Below are 27086 nucleotides of genomic sequence, written 5' to 3'. Positions count from 1 at the left end.
TATATCCCTTTCTATGGTAACAGAGATACATATTTACATACAGATACACACATACATATATACATATGTACATGAACACTGTCTCTAGAATACATTTATATTTATGTTTTCTTGTGAAAACTCTTCTTCGATATGATTAAATGGCTGATTGTTTTTCCATTATGTGGAAGTATCACAATATATTTGTCCAGTACCTTATCATTGGACACAGCTTGTTAACAATTATTCACTATTGTAAAAAAATATATTGTTTTATTTTTCATTTTTTTGCAAACCAAGGTTTTCTAAAGGGTTCTGTTTTAGCAGGGGAAAAACAACAACAACAACAAACAAACAAAACCCAAAACCATCCCACCCCTCACACTCAAGAAGTCTGAATAGAATCCTTTTTAATTAGTCAAGGATAGAGGGTCTTATTGACAGCAGATAGAGCAGGAACAAATGCACCATAGTTTGACTAGCTTTTCTTGGGCCCATAACTGTCAGTCACTTTGTCTGCATGGGGCAGCATCTTGCCTATTCCAGAACATTCAATTCATGCTGCAGTACTATCCTTCTATACTTGGGGTTAGCCTTCCATGTGGAAGCACTAACAGTCTGTGTGCTTCCATTCATGGAAATATTTACAAATGATGAGCTCTTAGACTAAATGCAGCATCACAAAGATCATATCCCTGAGGGGGGTGAGAAGGGGAGAGAAAAACGATCAGGGTCCAGGAATGACGGTTTCCAAACAATGTGTCTACTGTAGCCTTCCCATGTCTCTACATTTACTAATGAGGCTGAATAGTTTATTACAGGCTTGTCAATGAGTTGTTTTCCTTTATGAATTCCTTGTTCATATCCTTTGCCAAGTTTTCTATGGGTCAGTTCATCATTGTATTATCATTGATTTGTAATGGCTTCTTTTATATCAAGAATATTTTCACATATGCTGCAAACATTTCATTCAGTTTGTCTTTGCTTTTTAATTGCCTTGTGATATTTTTAGCATAGTGATTAAACACACAGGCTTTGAGACAAATCTTTGACTCAAACCCTGTTCAATGACTTATTACCTGTGTATTTTAGTCAAGTTGCTTAACCTCTTTAAAGCTTTTATGGATTGTTATGGTTGTATTTGGTTTTTTTTTTTTGTCTCTGGAAACAGTAGATGTAAGGAATAAATTTAATAATGTATATTCACTGTAAAATCTTTAGAAAACACAGATAACTCTAAATTTTAAAAAATCATTCATAATTCATAATGCCTCTACCTACTCACCATGTATGTTAGCAAGCAGTTATGTCTTATATTAATCACAGTTCTGGATATAGTTTGGAATAAAGTTGTTCTCCTTTAATATATTGCAGATATCTTTCTTGGTTAATATGTATGTTCACTTTATCATTTCTAATTGTTGTGTAATATTCCATCTATAGATATGCTATAATTTACTTGTTCCTTATTTTTAATTAAATCAATTCCAGTGTTAATTATTAAATATGTTGTAATGAGCCCTTCATGATTACTTCTAATAAGCAGAATTTTATGTCATATGATTAATACATCTTTAAGGTTTTGGATATTTCTGTAGCTTCCTCTATGCTAGGTATTATCTTTTTTTCTTTTCCTTTTGTCTTTTTTGCCAGTTTGTTAATGTGAAATGATATCTTACTTAAATTTGCATTTCTTTTGGTTACTAGTAACTTAAATATGTTTTATGCATTTATTAATTGTTTTTATTTCTTTTTTTTAATAAATTGCCCTGTTAATTTCTTTGCTAGTTTTTCATTTGGAGTGTTCATTTTTTTTTCCTTATAGATTTTAAGAGCATTTATATATTGCAAGGACGTTAATCTTTTATCATGAAAATTACAGATATTTTCCTGCTTTTTCTTTTCATTTTTACTGTTTTTGATTCAAGGAAAAATTTGGGGTTTTACAAATAAATAAATCTAGCTATCTTTATTTTTTACCTTTAAAGATTATGTAAGTAGTCATCAGTATTTTCTTCAAGTACTTTTATGTTTTCATTTTTTGCTTAAAACAAATTTCATGTTTCTGTCTAAATTTTACATTTAAATATAAATTTATAGATAAATTTGACATTTAAATAAGCTCCATGAGGTCAGTGGTTTTGTCCATCTTATTATTCCTTATTGCTGGCAGTATTCATGACCCGTCACAGGTATATAATACATATTTATCAAATAAATAATATAAATCTTTAATTACCTAAAATTTAATTTTGTTATAAAATGGGTGATAGAAATGTCCTTTCTTAACATTTTCAAAAAGCTGGAAGTGTACTTTCTAAAATGTATTTATAATCTGTTATCTTTCCTCTGTCTGGAACATTCTTCATTTTCATCACCTGAATTCTTGATCATCTTTAGATGTCAGCTCAAGCATTGTTTCTGTAGGAAAGCCTCTGTGATAATCGTTAGATAAGGTCACATTCCAAATTGTAAGTTTCCATAATACAATCTTTCTTTGTGACAGTTGTCACTCCTGCAGTTTCACAATTGTTTGTAGAGTTATTTAGATATTTCTTTTCCCTACCAGCACCAAACAGGCAGGGACTTTACTTGTTTTTGCTTATCATTATATCCCACTGCCTGGTATTAGATATTAAGTTTTTGTTTGTTTGTTTTTTATTTGAATGGAAAAATAAATGAACAAATTGCCACAAAAATTGCATACTGAGTTCTTGCACATGTGTGATCCCCTTGAGGGCTTTATTATTGATCTTTCTGTCTGTTTTGTTGTTGGCCCCATACAGATTTAATAATGCTAGCTTTAGAAGACATTTTAGTATCTCTTAGGTTATGATGGCTTACCACATACCCCCTACAATAATTCATCTTAGTTTTAAAACTTTTCCAACTATTCTCACATATTTATTCTTCCAGTTGAATTTTATAATCATTTGTCAAGTTCAAAAAATTATCATTGTATATTTGTGTTTGTGTCTATGTGTTGGTTTGGGAGGAAGGAATTGTTTTAAATTTATAAATTAACTTGAGGAAAGACAGTGTATTTATAATAAAATATGCAAGCTTCTTATTCAGGAATTTGATATGTATCTTTTATTTACTTGAATGTTTTTTATTTCCCTCAGTTAATTTTAAAATTTTATTCATCCAGAACCTGAACATTTTATGCTATGATTTTTCTTACACATCTTTGTTCAGGAAAGAGTTAACATGGCAGGCTTGAGTTTGCTATCTTTAGCAAAGTCTGCTTTCAGGCTTAGATCTTGACTGGCATCTGGGAACTTGGGTTTTGAAATGTTCCCTGTCCCTATGGTACTAAGTGGTAAGGTTATTTGGTGTGCCAGGGGTACTGAATTTCATTGTGCTAGCCTGCCTAAATTAAAAATAATAATAATAATACAGTGGTTTATGATGGGCACCTACTTTCCTTCCGAGAGTTTTTAATGATTGTGGCTGATCTTGCCTGTGTAACCAACCCCCAAAAAATCCTTGAGCCATGAGTCTCAAGGAATCTTGCTGGGTAAAAACAGTACACACGTGTTACTGCATTTTACTGCTGGAGAACATTGGAAGCTTACAGATGGATTTCTCCAGACACCACCTGATATGTCTTTTTCTCTTATTAGTTTCATTAGTTTTAAGTTTCTTCTCTTGGCTTTTCCTAGTAGTCTCTATAATGTTACCTCCAAATGATAATTCTGTGTACTTTTTAACAATGTTTATCTCTCACATTTATTTTTCTTGTCATATTGTATTGATCAGCTCTTCCAGAAAAATATCGAGTAGTATAGTTGACTTCAGGAAACTTTAATATGATTGTGATAGTGTTTTAAATATGTTTTCAATTGTCTTTAGCTTAATATTCTTTATTGTGTTATGAAAACATACCTTAACATCTAGTCTAACATCTAGTTCACTTAGAGTTTCATCAGAAGCACATGATACATTTTATTAAATGTCTTTTTTTGACATCCCTTGAGATGATCCACTGCTTTTTTGGTTCTTTATTAGTCTGAGAAATTGTTTCATATATATATACACACATATATATACACATATATAAAATACATAGAAAATTTTTTAAAATTCAGAAAACTTTTAAATTTATTTTATTTTATTTTTTGGGGGGTGGGGCTCTGTCAGGTCTTAGTTGAGGCATGTGGGATCTTCGTTGAGGCACACAGGATCTTTCGTTGCAGGGTGTGGGCTCTTCGTTGCGGCGCGCGGGCTTCTAACTAGTTGTAGCACATGGGCTTCTCTCTAGTTGTGGTGCGCAGGCTTTCTCTCTCTAGTCATGGCACACAGGCTCCAGGGCGTGTGGGCTCTGCAGTTTGCGGCATGCAGCCTCTCTTGTTGAGGCGTGCAAGCTCAGTAGTTGTGGCACGCGGGCTTAGTGGCCCTGCAGCATGTGGGATCTTAGTTCCCTGAACAGGGATTGAACCCACATCCCCTGCATTGGAAGGCAGATTCTGTACCACTGGACCATGAGGGAAATCCCTAAAAAATTTTATTTTAAATGAGACATGATATAACTAAGTATCCCTAAGGTAATAGAGTATCCATATTATTTTAAATGAGTTTTAATGCTTGCTCTGGAAAACAAGATTAAGTATTATTGCTTATAGTAATTTACTGCCTTTTAGGTAATAGAGGTTAATAGAAGGATGCAAGATGAGATGCATCATCTTGTGATGTCATAGAAGATAAAATAATTTAATAGAATAATACATAGAAAAATTAAGATTGCTCAGCATTTTCTTATGGGACAGTTAACTAATTTTATGCCCGGCATTTGTTTGTCAAAATGTATATTTTCTGAATTTCAGCAATATTTACACATATAGCTATGTGTGTATATATTTTTACTTTTCTGTGTATTTTTGGTGCACAAAAAAGCCTGCTGCATTCAGACAAGTATTTTTCAAAGCACTAACTTATGCTGCCAGCTGTCTCACCTAACTTTTAATGCAGTATGATGAAATAAACTATTTTGTGTTTTGCATAATTGTCACAGTGCCCATAATGGTGATTTTTTTTTTCCTGTTGGAGTGGGCACCCAGATATGAACTGAATATTTGAATGTTGGTAATATTGACAGGGCATGAGATAGTATGATGTCATAAATTGATTCTCATCTTCCACTCTAATTAGTCATGATCATTACAGACTATTTTATTTTGCTAAATTTGCTTCCTGTGTTCTAAAACTATATTACTAAAAGATATCAGTTTATAGTTAAAATTGAGAAGAATGTTAATTTTAAATATATAACTTTTTAAAATAATAGCTGACTATAACTATAACTCCTGTCATACTTACTACTGAAATATATTTGTATCTATGAGTTGCATTCTAGTTCTTGTAAAAAGATTAAATATTCTCACAAGGAAGAGAGGATGTAGGTAAATAAACATGAATTATAACATTTAATTGAAATTCAGTTAATCATTGTTTTTCTTCAGCTTTCTTTTATATGGGAGATAAAATTTTTTTGGCATGGTAAAAATATCTTTATCTCTCTTGTACTCCATCCAAATTTCCATCTGATAATGTGGCAAAGGCAGCCTTCTGAAAATAAATAAAGTAAATGCTATAGTAAAAGCATGTTTTTCTGATTTCCATCAACCATAAATGTCTAGCAGCTTATTTTCCTAGTTGAATGTTTGATAACTGTAAAGGTGAGCCCAGTTAAAAAGGAGAAGTCATGCCCCCTGCCCTCAAGCACCACATAGGCCAGCAGGGAGATGGACATGCAGACAAGCACTTTTAATGCTATGTGGTGATTTCTTTTAGGGGTTGTTCAAAGTTAGTGAAAGCCTAGGTGGTTCATATTAAGTTGGCTTTGGGGTGTCAAGGAAAATGTTATGGAGGCTGACAAATTTGAACTTAGGTGTTGCTCCCACACCCTCCTTTGGTAATTGGCCCCACTAATCCTGCCTAACATTATTTCCTAGTATCTCTGTAATAGTGAGGTTTCTTCAGAGAAACAGATCAAATAAGGTGTGTGTGTGTATATATATATATATATATATATATATATATATATATATGTTTGTGTATGTATATGTGTGTGTGTATTATATGTCATAAGGAATTGTCATGCACTTAGGGAGGTTGGTAAGTCCCAAGATCTCTAGGGTGAGTCAGTAAGCTGAGACTCAGGAGAGCCAAAGGCATAGATAGTCCATATGAGTTCAAAGGCCTGAGAACCGGAAGAGCTGATGGTGTGGTTTTGTCCTTCAACCTGAAGATTTGAGACCCAGGCAAAGCCATTGTTTCAGTTTGAGTCTGAAGGCAAAAAGAGTCTATGCCCCAGTTCGAAGGTGGTCAGGCAGAAAGAATTCTCTCTCACTTGGGGGAGGGTCAGCCTTTTAATTTTATTTGGGCCTTCAACTGATTGGATGAGGCCCGCTCACATTAGGGAGGACAATCTGCTTTACTCAGTCTCAGATTTAAGTGTTAATTTCATCCAAAAATAACTTCATAGAAACACCCAGGATGATGTTTGACCAAAAATTTGGGCAACCCATGGACCAGTCAAGTTGACACATAAAATTAACCATCACACTGTCACAGATGATGCCCTGATCTGTCCATTGTTCTATGAACACTTGATATTCATTTGTGAACTTTCTTGTTTTCCCCCAAAACTTATATCACTTTCCCCCTTTCCTTTATCTACTAAATACCACTGACTTTCTCTAACTAATGTAACCACTAACTGATCTCCCCTTTTTATTTCTTTGCTCCTTAATTATAAATTTTCGTTATTTCATGGATGTTTTTCTCTAACTCAGTGGACAACTTTCTAAGGGTGTGATGACTATGCTTTTTCTTTTTTCAGTCCTTTTCCCTCTACGTAGAAGAATACTTAGTATATAGATAGGGATATTTGTTAATTAATTTATTTATTCAATAATATCAACTTAATATATACTAGATATGAGACACTGAGCTAGGTCCTGGTAATATAAACATAAACAGCATAGAACAGCTTTCTGGTTGTTGGAAGCAGGTGGTAAGTGGTTATAATACAATGTAGTATTATATTAGAAGGCTGAAAAAGTACTTTGGAAATCTAGATGATATGATAATCACTGTCTTTATCATGCAGACTCAAAGAAGATATTATCAGAGGAGTCACATTTTTTAATCTGGTCCTAAATGAGTAACTAAGTTAACAGTTGTAAGTTAGGGGAAACATTTAGAATGAATGGACTACAAAACCGAGGGTTATGGACGAGAAGAATATGCTTGAGAAATGTGAGAAGATCTGTGTGTCTATAGTGTATGGCTTGTGAGTCTTTGGGAAAGAAGAGGCAGGTGAGAGGTAGATAAAGCTATAGCTTAATACACTTTGCATGCCATTGCTAGAAGTTTTAACTTTATCCCTGTAGGCAATAGGAACCAGTGGACATATTCAAAGGAGTGAGTGACATATCATATTTTCATTTTTAAAGGTGATTCTGGGAATAGTATGGAAGATGGCCTTAAATAGGCAGAGAAAGTAGGAGATGGAATAATTAAGAAGTTCATTGTCACAATTTAGTTAGGAGATACTGAGGGCTTGAATTAGGTAGTGAGAAGAGAGAACGGAACCTGCATTTTAGAGGAGATATTTTTAAGGTTGAATCAATAGAAATTGGTCACAGTGTCAGGGAAGGAGAAATTGGAACAGATGAGAGGTTAAGAGAGAATGAATATGTAGGAAGGTTTCAGGGAGAGGGAAAAATCCATCATGACTCTTGAGTTTCTTGGCTGGAAGATGGGGTGAATGGTGATGGATTGAAATCAGAATTTGATTAGAATCAGATATGTTGCTTCAGGGTTTCATACATAGCAGCTCCATTGCAGTCATCTATTGAAAATCAGCCCTTGACACAAGGGTTTCTATTTTTATTTTATTTTATTTTATCTATTTATTTATTTATTTATTTATTTATTTATTTGCTTTATAACAAATTTAATCAGTTATACATACACATATGTTCCCATATCCCCTCCCTTTTGCGTCTCCCTACCACCCTCCCTATCCCACCCCTCCAGGCGGTCACAAAGCACTGAGCTGATCTCCCTGTGCTATGCTGCTGCTTCCCACTAGCTATCTACCTTACATTTGGTAGTGTATATATGTCCATGCCGCTCTTTCACTTTGTCACAGCTTACCCTTCCCCCTCCCCATATCCTCAAGTCCATTCTCTAGTAGGTCTGTGTCTTTATTCCTGTCTTACCCCTATGTTCTTCATGACATTTTTTTTTCTTAAATTCCATATATGTGTGTCAGCATACAGTATTTGTCTTTCTCTTTCTGACTTACTTCACTCTGTATGACAGACTCTAGGTCCATCCACCTCATTACAAATAGCTCAATTTCATTTCTTTTTATGGCTGAGTAATATTCCATTGTATATATGTGCCACATCTTCTTTACCCATTCATCTGATGATGGACACTTAGGTTGTTTCCATCTCCGGGCTATTGTAAATAGGGCTGCTGTGAACATTTTGGTACATGTCTCTTTTTGAATTATGGTTTTCTCAGGGTATATGCCCAGTAGTGGGATTGCTGGGTCATATGGTAGTTCTATTTGTAGTTTTTTAAGGAACCTCCATACTGTTCTCCATAGTGGCTGTACCAATTCACATTCCCACCAGCAGTGCAAGAGTGTTCCCTTTTTTTCACACCCTCTCCAGCATTTATTGTTTCTAGATTTTTTGATGATGGCCATTCTGACTGGTGTGAGATGATATCTCATTGTAGTTTTGATTTGCATTTCTCTAATGAGTAAAGATGTTGAGCATCCTTTCATATGTTTGTTGGCAGTCTGTATATCTTCTGTGGAGAAATGTCTATTTAGGTCTTCTGCCCATTTTTGGATTGGGTTGTTTGTTTTTTTGCTATTGAGCTGCATGAGCTGCTTATAAATTTTGGAGATTAATCCTTTGTCAGTTGCTTCATTTGCAAATATTTTCTCCCATTCTGAGGGTTGTCTTTTGGTCTTGTTTATGGTTTCCTTTGCTGTGTAAAAGCTTTTAAGTTTCATTACGTCCCATGTGTTTATTTTTGTCTTTATTTCCATTTCTCTAGGAGGTGGGTCAAAAAGGATCTTGCTGTGATTTATGTCATAGAGTGTTGTGCCTATGTTTTCCTCTAAGAGTTTGATAGTGTCTGGCCTTACATTTAGGTCTTTAATCCATTTTGAGCTTATTTTTGTGTATGGTGTTAGGGAGTGATCTAATCTCATACTTTTACATGTCCCTGTCCAGTTTTCCCAGCACCACTTATTGAAGAGACTGTCCTTTCTCCACTGTACATTCCTGCCTCCTTTATCAAAGATAAGGTGACCATATGTCCATGGGTTTATCTCTGGGCTTTCTATCCTGTTCCATTGATCTATCTTTCTGTTTTTGTGCCAGTACCATACTGTCTTGATTACTGTAGCTTTGTAGTACAGTCTGAAGGCAGGGAGCCTGATTCCTCCAGCTCCATTTTTCATTCTCAAGATTGCTTTGGCTATTCGGGGTCTTTTGTATTTCCATACAAATTGTGAAATTTTTTGTTCTAGTTCTGTGAAAAATGCCAGTGGTAGTTTGATAAGTATTGCATTGAATCTGTAGATTGCTTTGGGTAGTAGAGTCATTTTCACAATGTTGATTCTTCCAATCCAAGAACATGGTACATCTCTCCATCTATTTGTATCATCTTTAATTTCTTTCATCAGTGTCTTATAATTTTCTGCATACAGGTCTTTTGTCTCCTTAGGTAGGTTTATTCCTAGATATTTTATTCTTTTTGTTGCAGTGGTGAATGGGAGTGTTTCCTTGATTTCACTTTCAGATATTTCATCATTAGTATATAGGAATGCCAGAGATTTCTGTGCATTAATTTTGTATCCTGCAACTTTACCAAATTCATTGATTAGCTCTAGTAGTTTTCTGGTAGCATCTTTAGGGTTCTCTGTGTATAGTATCATGTCATCTGCAAACAGTGACAGCTTTACTTCTTCTTTTCCGATTTGGATTCCTTTTATTTCCATTTCTTCTCTGATTGCTGTGGCTAAAACTTCCAAAACTATGTTGAATAAGAGTGGTGAGAGTGGGCAACCTTGTCTTGTTCCTGATCTTAGTGGAAATGGTTTCAGTTTTTCACCATTGAGGACGATGCTGGCTGTGGGTTTGTCATATATGGCCTTTATTATGTTGAGGAAAGTTCCCTCTATGCCTACTTTCTGCAGGGTTTTTATCATAAATGGGTGTTGAATTTTGTTGAAAGCTTTCTCTGCATCTATTGAGATGATCATATGGTTTTTCTCCTTCAATTTGTTAATATGGTGTATCACATTGATTGATTTGCATATATTGAAGAATCCTTGCATTCCTGGAATAAACCCCACTTGATCATGGTGTATGATCCTTTTAATGTGCTGTTGGATTCTGTTTGCTAGTATTTTGTTGAGGATTTTTGCATCTATGTTCATCAGTGATACTGGCCTGTAGTTTTCTTTCTTTGTGACATCCTTGTCTGGTTTTGGTATCAAGGTGATGGTGGCCTCGTAGAATGAGTTTGGGAGTGTTCCTCCCTCTGCTATATTTTGGAAGAGTTTGAGAAGGATAGGTGTTAGCTCTTCTCTAAATGCTTGATAGAATTCGCCTGTGAAGCCATCTGGTCCTGGGGTTTTGTTTGTTGGAAGATTTTTTTATCACAGTTTCAATTTCAGTGCTTGTGATTGGTCTGTTCATATGTTCTATTTCTTCCTGATTCAGTCTTGGCAGGTTGTGCATTTCTAAGAATTTGTCCATTTCTTCCAGGTTGTCCATTTTATTGGCATAGAGTTGCTTATAGTAATCTCTCATGATCTTTTGTATTTCTGCAGTGTCAGTTGTTACTTCTCCTTTTTCATTTCTAATTCTATTGATTTGAGTCTTCTCCCTTTTTTTCTTGATGAGTCTGGCTAATGGTTTATCAATTTTGTTTATCTTCTCAAAGAACCAGCTTTTAGTTTTATTGATCTTTGCTATCGTTTCCTTCATTTCCTTTTCATTAATTTCTGATCTGATTTTTAAGATTTCTTTCCTTCTGCTAACTTTGGGATGTTTTTGTTCTTCTTTCTCTAATTGCTTTAGGTGCAAGGTTAGGTTGTTTATTCGAGATGTTTCCTGTTTCTTAAGGTGGGATTGTATTGCTATAAACTTCCCTCTTAGAACTGCTTTTGCTGCATCCCATAGGTTTAGGGTCATCGTGTCTCCATTGTCATTTGTTTCTAGGTATTTTTTAATTTCCTCTTTGATTTCTTCAGTGATCACTTCGTTATTAAGTAGTGTATTGTTTAGCCTCCATGTGTTTGTATTTTTTACAGCTCTTTTCCTGTAATTGATATCTAGTCTCATAGCATTGTGGTAGGAAAAGATACTTGATACAATTTCAATTTTCTTAAATTTACCAAGGCTTGATTTGTGACCCAAGATATGATCTATCCTGGAGAATGTTCCATGAGCACTTGAGAAAAATGTGTATTCTGTTGTTTTTGGATGGAATGTCCATATAAATATCAATTAAGTCCATCTTGTTTAATGTATCATTTAAAGCTTGTGTTTCCTTATTTATTTTCATTTTGGATGATCTATCCATTGGTGAAAGTCGGGTGGTAAACTCCCCTACTATGTTTGTGTTACTGTTGATTTCCCCTTTTATGGCTGTTAGCATTTGCCTTATGTATTGAGGTGCTCCTATGTTGGGTGCATAAATATTTACAATTGTTATATCTTCATCTTGGATCGATCCCTTGATCATTATGTAGTGTCCCTCTTTGTCTCTTCTAGTAGTCTTTATTTTAAAGTCTATTTTGTCCGGTATGAGAATTGCTACTCCAGCTTTCTTTTGGTTTCCATTTGCATGGAATATCTTTTTCCATCCCCTTACTTTCAGTCTGTATGTGTCTCTAGGTCTGAAGTGGGTCTCTTGTAGACATCATATATATGGGTCTTGTTTTTGTATCCATTCAGCCAATCTGTGTCTTTTGGTGGGAGCATTTAGTCCATTTACATTTAAGGTAATTATCGATATGTATGGTCCTATTCCCATTTTCTTAATTGTTTTGGGTTCATTATTGTAGGTCTTTTCCTTCTGTTGTGTTTCTTGCCTAGAGAAGTTCCTTTAGCATTTGTTGTAAAGCTGGTTTGGTGGTGCTGAACTCTCTCAGCTTTTGCTTGTCTGTAAACGTTTTAATTTCTCCATCAAATCTGAATGAGATCCTTGCTGGGTAGAGTAATCTTGGTTGCAGGTTTTTCTCCTTCATCACTTTAATTATGTCCTGCCACTCCCTTCTGGCTTGTAGAGTTTCTGCTGAGAGATCAGCTGTTATCCTGATGGGGATTCCCTTGTGTGTTATTTGTTGTTTTTGCCTTGCTGCTTTTAATATGATTTCTTTGTGTTTAATTTTTGACAGTTTGATTAATATGTGTCTTGGCGTATTTCTCCTTGGATTTATTCTGTATGGGACTCTCTGTGCCTCCTGGACTTGATTAACTATTTCCTTTCCCATATTAGGGAAGTTTTCAACTATAATCTCTTCAAATATTTTCTCCGTCCCTTTCTTTTTCTCTTCTTCTTCTGGAACCCCTATAATTCGAATGTTGGTGCATTTAATGTTGTCCCAGAGGTCTCTGAGACTGTCCTCTGTTCTTTTCATTCTTTTTTCTTTATTTTGCTCTGCAGCAGTTATTTCCACTATTTTATCTTCCACCTCACTTATCCGTTCTTCTGCCTCAGTTATTCTGCTATTGATCCCATCTAGAGTATTTTTCATTTCATTTATTGTGTTTTTAATCGATGCTCGATTCATCTTTAGTTCTTCTAGGTCCTTGTTAACTGTTTCTTGCATTTTGTCTATTCTATTTCCAAGATTTTGGATCTTGGAAATAGAATCTTGGATCATCTTTACTATCATTATTCTGAATTCTTTTTCAGGTAGACTGCTTATTACCTCTTCATTTGTTAGGTCTGGTGGGTTTTTATCTTGCTCCTTCTCCTGCTGTGTGTTTTTCTGTCTTCTCATTTTGCTTATGTTACTGTGTTTGGGGTCTCCTTTTTGCAGGCTGCAGGTTCGTAGTTCCCGTTGTTTTTGGTGTCTGTCCCCAGTGGCTAAGGTTGGTTTAGTGGGTTGTGTAGGCTTCCTGGTGGAGGGGACTAGTGCCTGTGTTCTGGTGGATGAGGCTGGATCTTGTCTTTCTGGTGGGCAGGTCCACGTCTGGTGGTGTGTTTTGGGGTGTCTGTGAACTTTTTATGATTTTAGGTCACCTCTCTGCTAATGGGTGGTGTTGTGTTCCTGTCTTGCTAGTTGTTTGGCATAGGGTGTCCAGCACTGTAGCTTGCTGGTCATTGAGTGAAACTGGGTGCTGGTGTTGAGATGGAGATCTCTGGAAGATTTTCGCTGTTGGATATTATGTGGAGCTGGGAGGTGTCTTGTGGACCAGTGTCCTGAAGTTGGCTCTCCCACCTCAGAGGCACAGCACTGACTCCTGGCTCCTCAATTTGGGATGATTTGTTGTCTATTCATGTATTCCACAGATGCAGGGTACATCAAGTTGATTGTGGAGCTTTAATCCGCTGCTTCTGAGGCTGCTGGGAGAGGTTTCCCTTTCTCTTCTTTTTTCTCACAGCTCCTGGGTCTCAGCTTTGGATTCGGCCCCGCCTCTGCGTGTAGGTCGCCGGAGGGCGTCTGTTCTTCGCTCAGATAGGACAGGGTTAAAGGAGCAGCCTCTTCGGGGACTCTGGCTCACTCAGGCCGGGCGGGAGGGAGGGGCACGGAGTGCGGGGCGAGCCTGCAGCGGCAGAGGTCGGCGTGACGTTGCAGCAGCCCGAGGCGCGCCGTGCGTTCTCCCAGGGAAGCCGCCCCTGGATCCCGGGACCCCGGCAGTGGCGGGCTGCACAGGCTCCCGGAAGGGCGGTGTGGACAGTGACCTGCGCTCGCACACAGGCTTCTTGGCAGCGGCAGCAGCAGCTCCAGCGTCCCACGCCCGTCACTGGGCTCCGCGCTTTCAGTCGCGACTTGCGCCTGTCTCTGGAGCCCCTTTAAGCAGCGCTCTTAATCCCCTCTCCTCGCGCACCAGGAAACCAAGAGGGAAGAAAATGTCTCTCGCCTCTTCGGCAGCTCCAGAGTTTTCCCGGACTCCCTCGCGGCTAGCTGTGGCACATTAGCCCCCTTCAGGCTGAGTTCTCGCCGCCAGCCCCAGTCCTCTCCCTGAGCTCTGACCGAAGCCCGAGCCTCAGCTTCCAGCACCGCCCGCCCCGGCGGGCGAGCAGGCAAGCCTCTCGGGCTGGTGAGTGCCGCTCGGCACCGATCCTCTTTGCGGGAATCTCTCCGCTTTGCCCTACCCAGGTATGTGGGGAGTTTCTTGCCTTTCGGGAGGTCTGGGGTCTTCTGCCAGCGTTCAGTAGGCGTTCTGTAGGAGTTGTTCCACGTGTAGCTGTATTTCTGGTGTATCCGTGGGGAGGAAGGTGATCTCCGCGTCTTATTCTTCTGCCATCTTACCCGGAAGTCTCAGGGTTTCTGTTTTTTAAAAAAAGAATCAAGTATGTTAGGAAAGGTATGGAGTTGAGTTTTGTATGTGCTGCATTTGAGATGCCGGAGGAATGGTTGGAATGCAGATCTGCAGGATGAAGAGGATGCCTAGGCTGAGCCGAGCTGTATAGTCCTCATCTTGGCTCCCACATGGAACCAGGTGACAAGAGGGGGCAATTGGAGGAGTACATGTAGTTATAAGGGGACTTAAGAGGATCAACATGCCTTGCTCTATAAATATTTGATTGACTGATTAATTGTATTAATAATGGGCCCTATATGAAGCAAAAGAAATGGAATCTATGAGATTCCACTGACGTTCTTATAAGTAAACTGTAGTATATCAAAGCAGGTTACAAAAATGGAATCCCTTCTGTATAGCTGCATGACCAAGCAAGTGAGCTGACTTATATTGGATCTCCAGTTATCATCTACAGGCAACTCAACCCCATAATTGGTTTTGCTATGTCCACTCTTGCTGCACTGCGAGGAATTCTCTACATAGTAGCCACAGAGATTTTTTTTTTTTTGTCAGCTAAATGTGAGGTCAATCCCTGTGTAGGATCAACTCTTTCCTTGGCCCTGCCAGCCTCTCTTACACATCTCCTACATTGCCCCTCTTCACCCACCGGGCTCCAGCTAAACAGCTCTTCTTTCTGTTCCTGCTTCACGGCCTATGTATATGGTAGGTGCTCAATAAATATGAAGTGAATGAATGACTCTACCTTATAGGTTTATTATGAGAAGTAAATGTGAAAAAATATATGAAGAGTCAATTAATGTGCCTGGTACATTAGAGGTGTGCAATAAACTCTACTTTTGATCACTTTTGTCCTTTTGTTACCAAATCTATAAACCTGATGTTTCTTTATCTTTTTCTCCTTCAACCTGACTTTCTAGCTCTTCACATCTAGCCAACTTACTGTGTTTGATTTTTGCATCTCCATGTGTATTGATGTCTCTCTTCTCTTTAGTTGGTGCTTGATATGACTTCATCTAATTCCCTGGGCTTTTTGCATATGTGTCCTCTCCTGAGTAACCCCATTTCTTATTGTGCTTCAATCATTATATATGGATTCCTGGTTCCAAGGACACTGAACATAAAACAACCTTCCTGCAATGAAATTCCCAGGAGAATGGGGACCCTCTAGAAATTCCCAAGACTATCAAGGGACTTTTCACCACTTATAAAGCATTATCCTGATCACATCATTATAAATGTGGATTTTGAATCAGCAATTTATAAATTAGAGCCAAGACTTACTGAACACCAACTCTGGGCTAGGCAAAGTCCTAAGCACTTTATATAAATTACCTTCCTTTACAAGTTTGATTTTATTAGTATTCCTGTTTTATACTTATTAACCTGCCCAAGGTCACCCTGCTAGTGATTTGCAAGTTAGGATTTAAGCCCAGGTGGTCTAATTTCAGATTCCTGCCCTCAACTATGCTTTTATATTCTATAGTGTCTCAATAGCAGTTGCAGGGTCATAGAGTTAACTTTTATTCTTTAGTGTTTGATTTAAAATTTTTAAAATAATATGCAGTTTTAGTTAAAAAAAAAAAAAAAGAAAAACTTCCAACAGTTCCTTTCTATCATTCTACCCTACTACTTCAGGTCTCACTTAACTTATGGCAACTACTGTTAACAATATTTTCTGAGTTTTTGTCTTTATGTAAGATTTTTCTTTTTAACCTCTTAGTGTAATCTTCCTCTCAGCTTTTGTCTTCTGAAAAGTCAGCTTATTCCTAGTTAGTTGGTGAAAGTGTTAAATACAAATGATGGTACACACACACACACACACAACTTGGGTTGACCCTAAGAGAAAGGTGTTCTACCTATGTCCCAGGCAGACTTCTAAGATTAATTAAATTCTTACCTATTTGGTATCTATTTACTTGAGTTTCTGCCTGAAGGAGACCCACTTTTATTCTAAAACTCCAGGGTGATGAATTCTTCAAGTTCCCGGAACCGAAGCTGCTATTTGACAATTCTTCTATGACTATCACCTTGACGCTCAGAGAGAAATGAACAATGGCCCTTCCCGTCTGGCTGTATGGACTCAAGAATCAAATGTTTTCTAAACAATGTGAAGAGAGTTTTATTTCTAGATCATTATCTTTTCCCACCTTTTCCCTTCCTGAAGAAGAACTCTACTTCTTCATCAGTGACAAAAAAAAAAAATGCCTCTATGGAAATGGCCGTACTTTTCAGCATGCAGTGGAACATTTTCCTAAAAAGTGAGGTCACCAGAAGCACAGAGCAGAGAAATCCCAGATGGCACTAATATTTGATTTCATTTTGAGCTCGCTCATATTCAGCAGATGGATTGGAAGGCTGACCTTGCTGACACTTCTGCAACACTGCCTGCTACTCCAATTGCCTTTGTGAATGTTTTTTCATAAGGCTTCTCTTGGTACCTCAGAGATTGATGCCTGGTCGCCCACCTGTGTTATGCTTCATTACACCAATGTGGTTGAGAGTTGCTGTGTTCTATAAAAGGGGAAATCCTAGCTCATCAGTATCTCAAACTTTTCCTACAGTCTCACAAATTGCTTGTAACATCTCAGAGAACATCATCTTCACTTTCTGGGTGTACCTCTGATCTGTATTCGTTTTTAACTTATCCTTTCCTAATTTTTCTGCCTTTTGGTGACATGGACAAATTAAGAATAATATAAAAAATCCTCTGGAAATGACTAAACTTAACAGTTTCCAACATGCCTATTGGACACAAAAATCTAATTATATGAAGGTGAATATTGTTGAATTCCTCCTTGCAGTATAGCTTTGGTGGCTAAGAGCACAGACCTGGGTTGGAGTTCCCAGCTCTGCCATTTCCTTTACTTTAATGTAAGCCTCCGTTTCCCTGTTTGTAAACTAGTGATATTATTAGTGCCTACCAGTTAGGATTGGTGTGAAGGTTAAGTGAGATATAATGAACAAATCATATTTTTATCACAGTATCGGCACAGAGTAAATACACGGTGAATGTCATTGTGCAGCATGCTTAGTATTTTTTTGCATATGTGTATAATATAAATGATAAAATAATTTTGCTTAGTTTTTATTTGGATTGCAAGGAAAGTGGACTGTTTGTTAAGGAGGAAGTTTTTAATGATCAGAATGAGGCTTTGTTTCAACACTTTTTATAAAATTTTATTCACTTTTACAGATCATTACATAATCCACATACCTGTTTGGACAGGGAGCCTGTGGAAATGCAGCACCCTCTTCCCCTCCCTCCCACCCCCTGCAGCTCATTTCTGTTTCAGTGATGTGGCTAGAGAAAAGAAATTATCACACAGTGTGAATATCCAGCAGGTTTTATGTTTTTCCTGACAGGTTGACCTACATGGCCATTCTGTAAAGTTCCCTGGGAACACTTAGTGCTGAGGAGGATTAGGTTGCTTCAATCTTTACAAGTTGCTTGTTCTCACACAACCAGATTTTGGTGCACATTTTAAAGCAAAGCATACTTTGGCTTAGAAAACATTGCATATTTAATAGCCTATTTGACTGAATCACCTCTCTACCCAATGTAACGTTGATGAATTAGACTGCGGTTTTGTTGTGAAACTCTCTTGAGGGTGTCACTTTTTTCCCTTTGTACAGGTCCAACATAAGGCCAGACTATGCAGACTCCAATTTCCATGAGTTCAAGATGCACACCTTCAACCGGGTTACATCCTGCAAAGTCTGCCAGATGCTCCTGAGGTAAGTTTGTGTGATCCTGGTTTTCAGTTTAAAGGAACTGGTATAATTGCCAAATGTTTCAGACTTTGCTAAGGTCCCAGCAAAATGTTCTCAAGTGGGGATATTGCCTTACGAGTTTGGATCCATCAGGTCCTTCCTTGTCCTTGTGCCTGGACAGTTCCTTCAGAACCCAGGAAGGTCCTCTCCCTCCACTGAAGGGAACTGCATAGCACTGTGTTCTCTTGTTTTGCTTTCTGGCAGTAATGATTTCCTATAGGCAGAATTTCGCACCTTTTAACCTATCACCCTCTAATTTTACCTTGCAGGGGAACATTTTATCAAGGCTATTTATGTGTTAGGTGTGGTGCAAGAGCACACAAAGAATGTTTGGGAAGAGTAGACAATTGCGGCAGAGTTAATTCTGCTGGTAAGTCATGTTTATTGTTGTGATTCTGCTTTTAATGAGAACGTAAAACTTGCTAAACATAATTAAGGCTTAATTTACTCATAATATATGTTTATTATAACATTGCCTTTTGAAACTATCGTTTATGAGCACAATTTGAAAATTGTTGGAAATTCTTGTGACTTTTATATATACCTGGGAGGCTGAGGGCTTCAAGAGGGACTTGGAAGGTTCCATGTCACCCATTTCATTCACCCCAACCCCTAAATTTTAACAACACTGTACAAATACAGCCAAAACACACAAATGGAGGTGTAAAAACAAAACAAAACAAAATGGTTCTTTAATTCTGTCTTTGGTTTTTGAATTTCTCCTTTTTTCTCTAAAATATTCATCTCCGAAATGCTAATGCTGCCAGGAGTAAACATTACACAGACTAATTCATGAATTAATGAATTGAATACATTGTCATTTTACAGCATTTAACAAAGAGCACGTATCCTTTGGATTTTGTGTAAATATTTTCCCCTTGGTTTTTAAGAATAATGCTCCGTGATTGTGACCTGAGCCAGTTTCTAAAACTGTTGGCAATTATGCATTCAGTAGCCTTTTGCCTCTCTCTGCTCCTCTTGGGCTCTCTTCCTTCTCTTTCTTTTCTGGCCTCTTTATTCTTTCTCTTTCTTCTTCTTTCTCTTTGTCCTTTTCCCCTGAGTTTCTCTGTGTTTTATCAATAAGACCTTTCAAAATCAGTAAAACTTTTTGAACAGAAGAAAGGGATCTTTAACAGCTTGAGTTCAGAAGGTAGCCATGTCAACCTTTGATTTTCCCAAAGGGAAAGGTGGACATTGAATTATTTTGGATAATACGAAGAAGAGTGAAACAGAGGATAATAGCTCATTTCAGAGCTGAGTTCAGAAAATAGGCAATCGTACAAAAGGTGTGAATCCTATTAGAGGACTGAGATCACAGCACATTCCTCTCACTCGGCTCCTTCTGTAGATGTATTTTCAGGGCTCCATGAGCCATTCTCAATGCCAGGCATGGGCAGTGCAAGGAGAGAGAGCCCGACATTAGTTGAGCACCTGCACTGTGCCTGCCCTGCCTGGGCCTCTGGCTGGACCTTTCCTACAGGGACTCATTCAGTCCTCAAAAGAGCCCTTCCCAGTTTCTGATGGAGGTCACAGTGCTTATGCAACTTGCTCAAGGTCTGTTAGGTAAAGGAGACAAGATTAGCACCTACTAATGTTTCTGAAGGTCTGAAACAATCTACAAAGGTATAAAATACAAAAGAAATATTACATATATTTATTATTATTATTATTATTATTATTTAATCACCTACCTGAAACAATTTATCACTTAAATTTCTGTGGTTCCATCTTTATGTGTTCTGTCCTTTAATCTCTTTGAGGACAATTAACATGTTACTTGCTCACAGTAGGTGAATGGATTTTTATAAACCCCATAGCCCTGTCTCATGAGTTTCAGTCTCTGAGGAGTATAAAGTGACCCCATAGTTGGCAGGGTTCTTTCAGTCTAAAGGGAATAGTGTAGGAGAGTGGTTGTGAGTCAAGCAGAGATGAGTGAGAATCTGGCTCTGCTCTTAGCTAGCTGCATGAGCTTGGGGAAAATATGTAAACATTTCATTTATTCATCTGAAAAATGGAACTTAGAAGATTATTGTGAGGATCATATGAATTAATGTTTATGCCTAGCAAAGTGCCTGGACACAATAAAAACTCAATATTTTCATCCAAGGTGTTATAATGAGAAACCGATTTTTGAAAGGAATGGGTTTTAATCTGCATTTTGGTTGTTTTTGTGATGTGGAGCAAATGTGTATAGAGAAACTAGTGAGCACCAAACTTTGAAGTGATAGACAAGAATGACATTAAAAGGACTTAAAATTTTTACATTATACACAAATCAGTAGGAAACAGTTGGGAATTCCTGGTCTAGCCAGATACGAGAGTGGTATATTCCCAGTGCCTGTTCCAGAGTCATTGGTTCAGTGTCTTCTTCTGGTGGATGAGTTGCTCTGTGGAAGGAGACAGGATGAGAAGGCATTAAAGCCTATCAGCTCTGGAGTCTTGGTCGAGTTGGAATGAGGCTCCACAATTTTCTAGCTGGGTGACTTTGGTCCACAGTTACTTAACTTTTTTTTTTTCTTTCAATCTTTTGGCTGTGCTGCACGGCATGTGGGATCTTAGTTCCCTGACCAGAGATTGAACCCAGGCCCCCTGCATTGGCAGTAAAGAGTCTTAACCACTGGACCACCAGGGAAGTCCCCCAGTTACTTAACTTTTTAAAGGCTTAGGTTCTTCCCTTATAAATTAGGGATAATAATAGTACCTAGCTTTCAAAAGTTTTTTGTTTTTTTGAATAAATTTGTAGTACCAGTTACTGCTCTAAGTACTTTACCACTGTTAGCTCATTTAGTCCTAGAACAATTTTGTAAAGTTGTGTTATTGCTATTTTTATCTTAGCAATGATGAGAAACTGAGGCACAGAGAAATAAATAACATGTCTGAGTTGCTTAATCAGTAGACCTAACATTCAAATCCAGACAAGCCAGCTCCTGAGTTTGTTCTTAACCCCTGGGCTGGCGACCAGTCCTGTGAACTAGCTGTGATGATACATGCCAGATGCGTCAAATGCATAGTACCTAACCCAAGTACATAATCAAGTGCTTGGCTTTCTCTGTGAAAGAAAGAGAAATTCTAATCTGTGTGTGTGTGTGTGTTTTAAAACAAAAAACACTTTAAATTCAATTAAGTTAGTAACTACCAAATGTCTTTAGGTTTAAATGTTCAGATGTGCTGCAAGAAATTCAGGTATCTCTGGGGACCATGCCTGTCCTTTCCCCGTGGAATGTCTAAGAGCTGGAAGTAATTTTAGACACCTTAAGCTCCAGGGCCTCTTATTTTAAGATGAGGAAACTGAGTCAGAAAGAGTATGAAAATAAGATAAGAATAACAGTTAGTTCTTTGCAGATTATAGATAATGCTTACTTATACTTATTCATCAAAAGGTAGCATTGTTCTCTAAACTCTGTTATTTAATTCATTATAAAGCAAGAAATAGTTTTTTTAAACCTCTGGCTAAATTTGCTTCTTGGAGTTTTGAACGTAATTCCCTTGCTCTCTTGATTCTTTCTCTGCTTTGCATCCTTAGTTGTCCTCCATTCTCCTTATGTTTTGCACATCTGTGTCCTCATTCTCATCCTCTCTTCTCTTTCTGTCCTTTCCTGCTCAAGATTTTTAAGACTGATAGCATTGAATGCTCGTAGTTAGTTAATTAGTATTATGAAGGAGGCTCCCCTTTTTTGCCTTTGGATTAAGATTTGATGGGTAGACCTTAGAAATGAAGGGATCTATCCTCAGAGTGAAGAGGAATTTCCATTACAGCTCTATCAGTAGCCTTCTCTCCCTCACTTCCAAAAAGATACTCTCTGAAAGTTGGAAGTCATGATATCCTCTCCTCAACCTCACCCCTTCCTGCTCTGATGTAGGTAGTGATCATGCGTAGAGTGTGAGTTTCAGCTTGGCGTGTCTGGTATGAATGTGGTAAAATAGGTAGTATTTTGAGGACATGGACAAGCTAGACTTTATGGGCTGTTACCTAGCCTATAGAGAATCCCAATTCCCAATATTGGTTTAAGTTTTGCACAGTTCTTTATTTTGACATCCAAGAGTAATTGCTTGCAGGAGTTCAGCAAGGTAACTTTCCATGAGTGATATGACTGGAGGAAAACGGGTGTAAGGAAGGAGGGCAGGAGGAAGGACACGATATATCAGAGGCTGGAGAATATAGTTTACTTGAATGGGACTTCTGTATGCAGGAGAGAACTTGAGAGAGAACTTGACTTTGGGGAAAATCATCCCAACAGCCAAATTTAAAGCAAGTGAATAATACTGGTTTAAGGCAAACTTAAATTCGTATAGAATCCACGTTCCCCTGTAAAATTAAATCATAGGTGATTTGAGATGATTGACGCCACCTTTACAGAGCTTTATGGCTTCATTGGTTAACACAGTCTATATTCTCAACAGACAAAAAGAGATTCCAGTTGGTTCAGTGTGAGTCAAAAGTCCACTTGTGGTCCAGAAAGCCACGGCTAGCAGGAGTGGCTAAGTAGTTATAAACGTTGGATAGTTGGGGTGGAAGACAGTTCCAAAAAGTGGAGCATTTTCATTCAACATTGGACAGGTTTATAGATAAGGGAGCAGTCAGTTGGCGAAGAGGTACTAGTTGTACAAAATGACACAGTAACCCAGGAGCTAAATAAAAGCTAAAGAATCTTCCATTCCACCTTGTAATTGTCATTTCCACTGGTCATCACATTGCAGGCCTTACCCTACTCGACCTTTCTTGATCATCTGGCACAATTAACGATCCACCACATCCCCCAGGTCATCCTTTGTATGTCTGATTAATTTTTCGGGCATTAGCCATAACCTAAAACCCAGGTAGATAAGACTCCATTTCCACTTAAGGCTTTTCTCCTGAACTTTGGATTCCAAATTTCCATTTTCTTCTCATGTATCCGTTCCCAGGTGTCCTGCAGTGACCTCAAATTTCACATATGTAAAACCAACCTCCTTAGTCATCACCACCAACTTCCTCCTATTCCTAGTCTTAGTTAAAGGTGTACCATTCATACACTCACCCAAACGTGGGTGTCAGCCTTGACTTACCGGCCTCCCTCATCTTCATTCACTTACCTGTTCTTCTTAGTTCTCCTCCTAAGTCTCCCTAGGAGAGAGATACCATATCCACTGATACGGTATTGCTATAGATTAAACAAAAACTCATTGTCTCTTGTTTGGACAACTACAAACTCCCTGCTGTTAATTTTACTTCCACTATGCAATTTGCAACATGATCTTTATTAAAATCAAGTCTGATGTGTCACTTATTTGCTCACTATACCTTCCATTCCTCACAGAATAATGTTCAAACTTCAATTAGATGGTGAGCCTCTCACTGATAAGAATCATGCTGAACTGATGTTCTGACCTCTGGGAAGCCATGATGGATAGATGAGTGAGTGGACAGACCGACAAATAGAGTAATGAGTAGAACTGTGGTGTACCAGGATTTCTGGGCCCTGAAAATCACTGTAGTCTTAGAGGCAGAAGCAGGAGGCTGTGGGGGATTGGACAGTTGCTGGTTCTACCCTTGTAGAGACTAGAGCTCGAGTGGTTGTGGGATAAGTGGAATAAAAACCTGATCTGAATCCCTGGCTGATACTTTAAGAATGAAAGATAGAAAACTGAGTAGACCTTTGCATTCCTTTCTAGTATTTATTCAAGTTAAGTTTCATGCCCTGAGCATTGATCATCAGGCCTTTGACAAGGGACACTTGGGTTAGGTTAATAAGTAGCAAGAAAATGAATTGGCTCATGGAACACCTAATGACAAAAATGCTTCTGTTTCTGGAGAAATCTACTCCCTTTCCATTCAGTCCCATTTTTAGGATTCTTGCTTCTCTCTTAGTGTTTCTTCTCCCTGAAATATGCTCCCTCTTCTCCCTACAGTTCCAATATCTACCCTTCTTTTTCTTCCTCTCCAAGCTCTTTGTCAATCATTTAACCTTATCCTGTCCACCCAGTAGTCATCTGAATTAAATTGTTCTCTGATTAGTTTGTGTGTAGGTTTTACGTCTTTGCCAAGGTTAGGCTGTGTTGTGGTAACTAAAAAACCCAAAACCCCAGTGGCTTTAACACATAAAAGTTTATTTTTCACACATGCCTTGTTTGCTTTGGGTTCTTCCCTTCTAAGTAATGGCTTGGGGATCCGAGCTAGTTCCATCTTGTGACTGTGAATTCAACACATGGCTCCTGGGCTTGCTGCTCTTAAGACCTATGGATTGGAAGTGAGCAAATCCATTTTTTAACATCAGAAGTCCATTGGTTAAAACTGGTCACATGGCCTCAACTTAATTATATAAGGGGAGCTGGACAAGTAATGGAACCCATAGACTGTTTGGGGAACACTACTGTCTCTGCCACTTTTTATTTTTATTTTATTTTTTTAAGAGTTTTGCACTGTGAATAACCATCCTCTAATCACCTTTTTTTGTTTGTTTGTTTTAATGGAAGTTTGTAACATTTTATTTTATATTTTTGGCCATGCTGCACGGCTTGTGGGATCTTAGTTCCCCAACCAGTGATCAAACCCGGACCCTCAGCAGTGAAAGTGAGGTGTCCTAACCACTGGACCACCAAGGAATTCCCTCTGCCACTTTTTATTTCCTCTTATAGAGTATATGCTCCTTCACCATAGGGAATGTGTTTCTCATCTTTTGTATCTATCCCTTAGTACCAAGTCCAAAGTCAAGGTGCTTAATCTGAAGTTGTTACTCCTTTTTCCTAAATAGGAATATTTCAACCCAAATACAATCCTTGACAGTGTTGAATGTGGTAAAAATACTAACCATTAAGCATTTGAAATAGCTCTTCTTTTTTGTGGAAGTTACATCTTTGGATGTTGTCTCCTCTGGGTTCAGAAACCTTTAATATTTCATGATCTATATCCCTGAAATTTGTCTAGTCTTCATTCATCCTCAAAATAATAATTACTTGGTAAAAATGCAGTTCATTTCTGAATGAAGAAATTCATTCTCATTAATATTTGACAATGACAGATTATTAACTCAAGTACATTTCAAGTGTTATAAAAGGTCCTTTAAGGTTTATATATATATATATATATATATATATATATATATATATTTATAAGACAAACTATGCAACTTGGACACAGACTTGAAGGTTTGGTGATTAGTTTATGTCTTAACATTTGAGGATTTGCATGGATATAAAGAGCAGGCAATTCCACTCTTTTTTGCTGAACTTGAGTTGACTTCTTCACATTCCCCATGGCAACCTCAGTGATCAACATGTACACAGACTCTGAAGTGTGCTGCCAAAACTTTCCAACCTTAATAATGCATAGGTATGAACTCCATTATGTGACACTTTCTCAGCCAGTCACTGCAAAGATAATATAATTCTAGAGTGGCATTTCTTTCTCCCAGTACACCACCGTGAAGGTCTAGTCCTAGACTATAACCTTTGGGGGCATTCGTGTTTTTTCCCTGCTGTAATATATGGCTAAACTCCTCTTGGCCCCTTCTTGCCCTGACGTTGATCAATATTATAGCTTGCTTTGCATCCTCTCATTTTAAACAAAGAAAGTAACATTGGAAGGCAAATATTGCTGGAGTAGATGACTTCGGTTTATTGCATCTTTTCCTTTAGTGGGAGTGCAAGCCTCAGCTGCTCTAATACTTAACCGAAGCAGATCCCCATTTACTTATCTGTTTAATCGCTCTTTTATCTAGGCCAGCTGCTGCCCCTAGGTGCTGCAACCACTCCTAATTGGAAGGAAGTTGCCTTGGTATCCTAATGGTTTAAACCTGCAAGATTGTTATCTAGGGCCTGCACCCCAAATTGGCATCTGAAATGGCTCTTTTATAAATAGTATTGCAGTATTTTATCATAAGAGGTTAACTTTTAGAATATAATTTTATTTCATCCTTCTACCATTAGGCATTTTATCACATGATTTTTACATAAACTGAAGCTTGATCATTGATTTCATAACCAAAAAATGACTTTGGTTCTATTTAACGTTATTTAAAGCCCTTTATATAAATTAGTTATCTTTTTTAACTTATCAAGACAATTTTATACTCAAGGGTAGTTATTATTCCTTCCATTTAATTATTTGGGTCAGTTTAATGATATATTAATAATTATTAAAGTGAACTGAAAACTATTATATGGTTGAATTCCTGTTAGAGCTCCTGAAAAGATTTGAAATCAAAGCCTCTTTCCAAGTATTAGTTGTTTTTTTTTTTTCCAAAATATTGCTGTAGATCTGAGTGGTGAACACAGCATTGTGCAACTTCCTCCAAAATTTGATCAGCCCACTGTCTTTTAGTTTTAATGTTTCATAAAAATAGGACATTAGCCATGATGACAAAAAACCTTCAAAAGCTTTCCTGGTAATTACTTTTCTGTGGCCCCTTTTGAGACAAATGATCTGAATGGGCATCGATTTATTTAGTCTTAAGAAATAGAACCTCAGACAAGAGACAAAGCAGATTGTGTAATAATGTATGCATCGAGAGCCGCTTGTATTGGAAAACAAATATAATAGGACTGAAGTTTATGTATAAAAAATTAATGATATGGTATGAGTCTAAAGTCTCAGTGAAAATCATTTGTCTTACACAAATATGCCTACTGACGCTATGCCGGCATTGAAGATAGAGTTCTGCTCAGGCTCCAAGCACCTCAGTAACAGCACTTCTCTGAATTACATTGAACCAGTTGGGACATGATGAAAGAACGCAAGGTGTAAATACCTTGAGGGCCTGTGAGTCACCATCTAGAAAGGTTCTTGAAAGGGTAAGAACATTTTATAATTTGATC

At 37.7% G+C, this 27086-nt stretch overlaps 1 protein-coding gene across 1 annotated transcript in view; it reads left to right on the top strand.

Moving 5' to 3' along the window:
* Positions 1-27086, top strand: part of VAV3 (vav guanine nucleotide exchange factor 3) — a 404602-nt gene that overhangs the window by 241851 nt on the left and 135665 nt on the right. Inside the window, exons 16-17 of the mRNA XM_082613120.1 lie at positions 18156-18257; positions 18563-18663. Coding sequence (XP_082469246.1) covers positions 18156-18257; positions 18563-18663 — 203 coding nt within the window. The remainder of the gene's footprint in view (positions 1-18155; positions 18258-18562; positions 18664-27086) is intronic.

This window comes from Mesoplodon mirus (genome assembly GCF_964341445.2).
Source record: "Mesoplodon mirus genome assembly, chromosome: 3".
In the NCBI taxonomy this organism is placed as follows: Eukaryota; Metazoa; Chordata; class Mammalia; order Artiodactyla; family Ziphiidae; genus Mesoplodon; species Mesoplodon mirus.
Note: the sequence above shows the minus strand (reverse complement) of the source record. Positions and strands in the feature narration are given on the sequence as shown.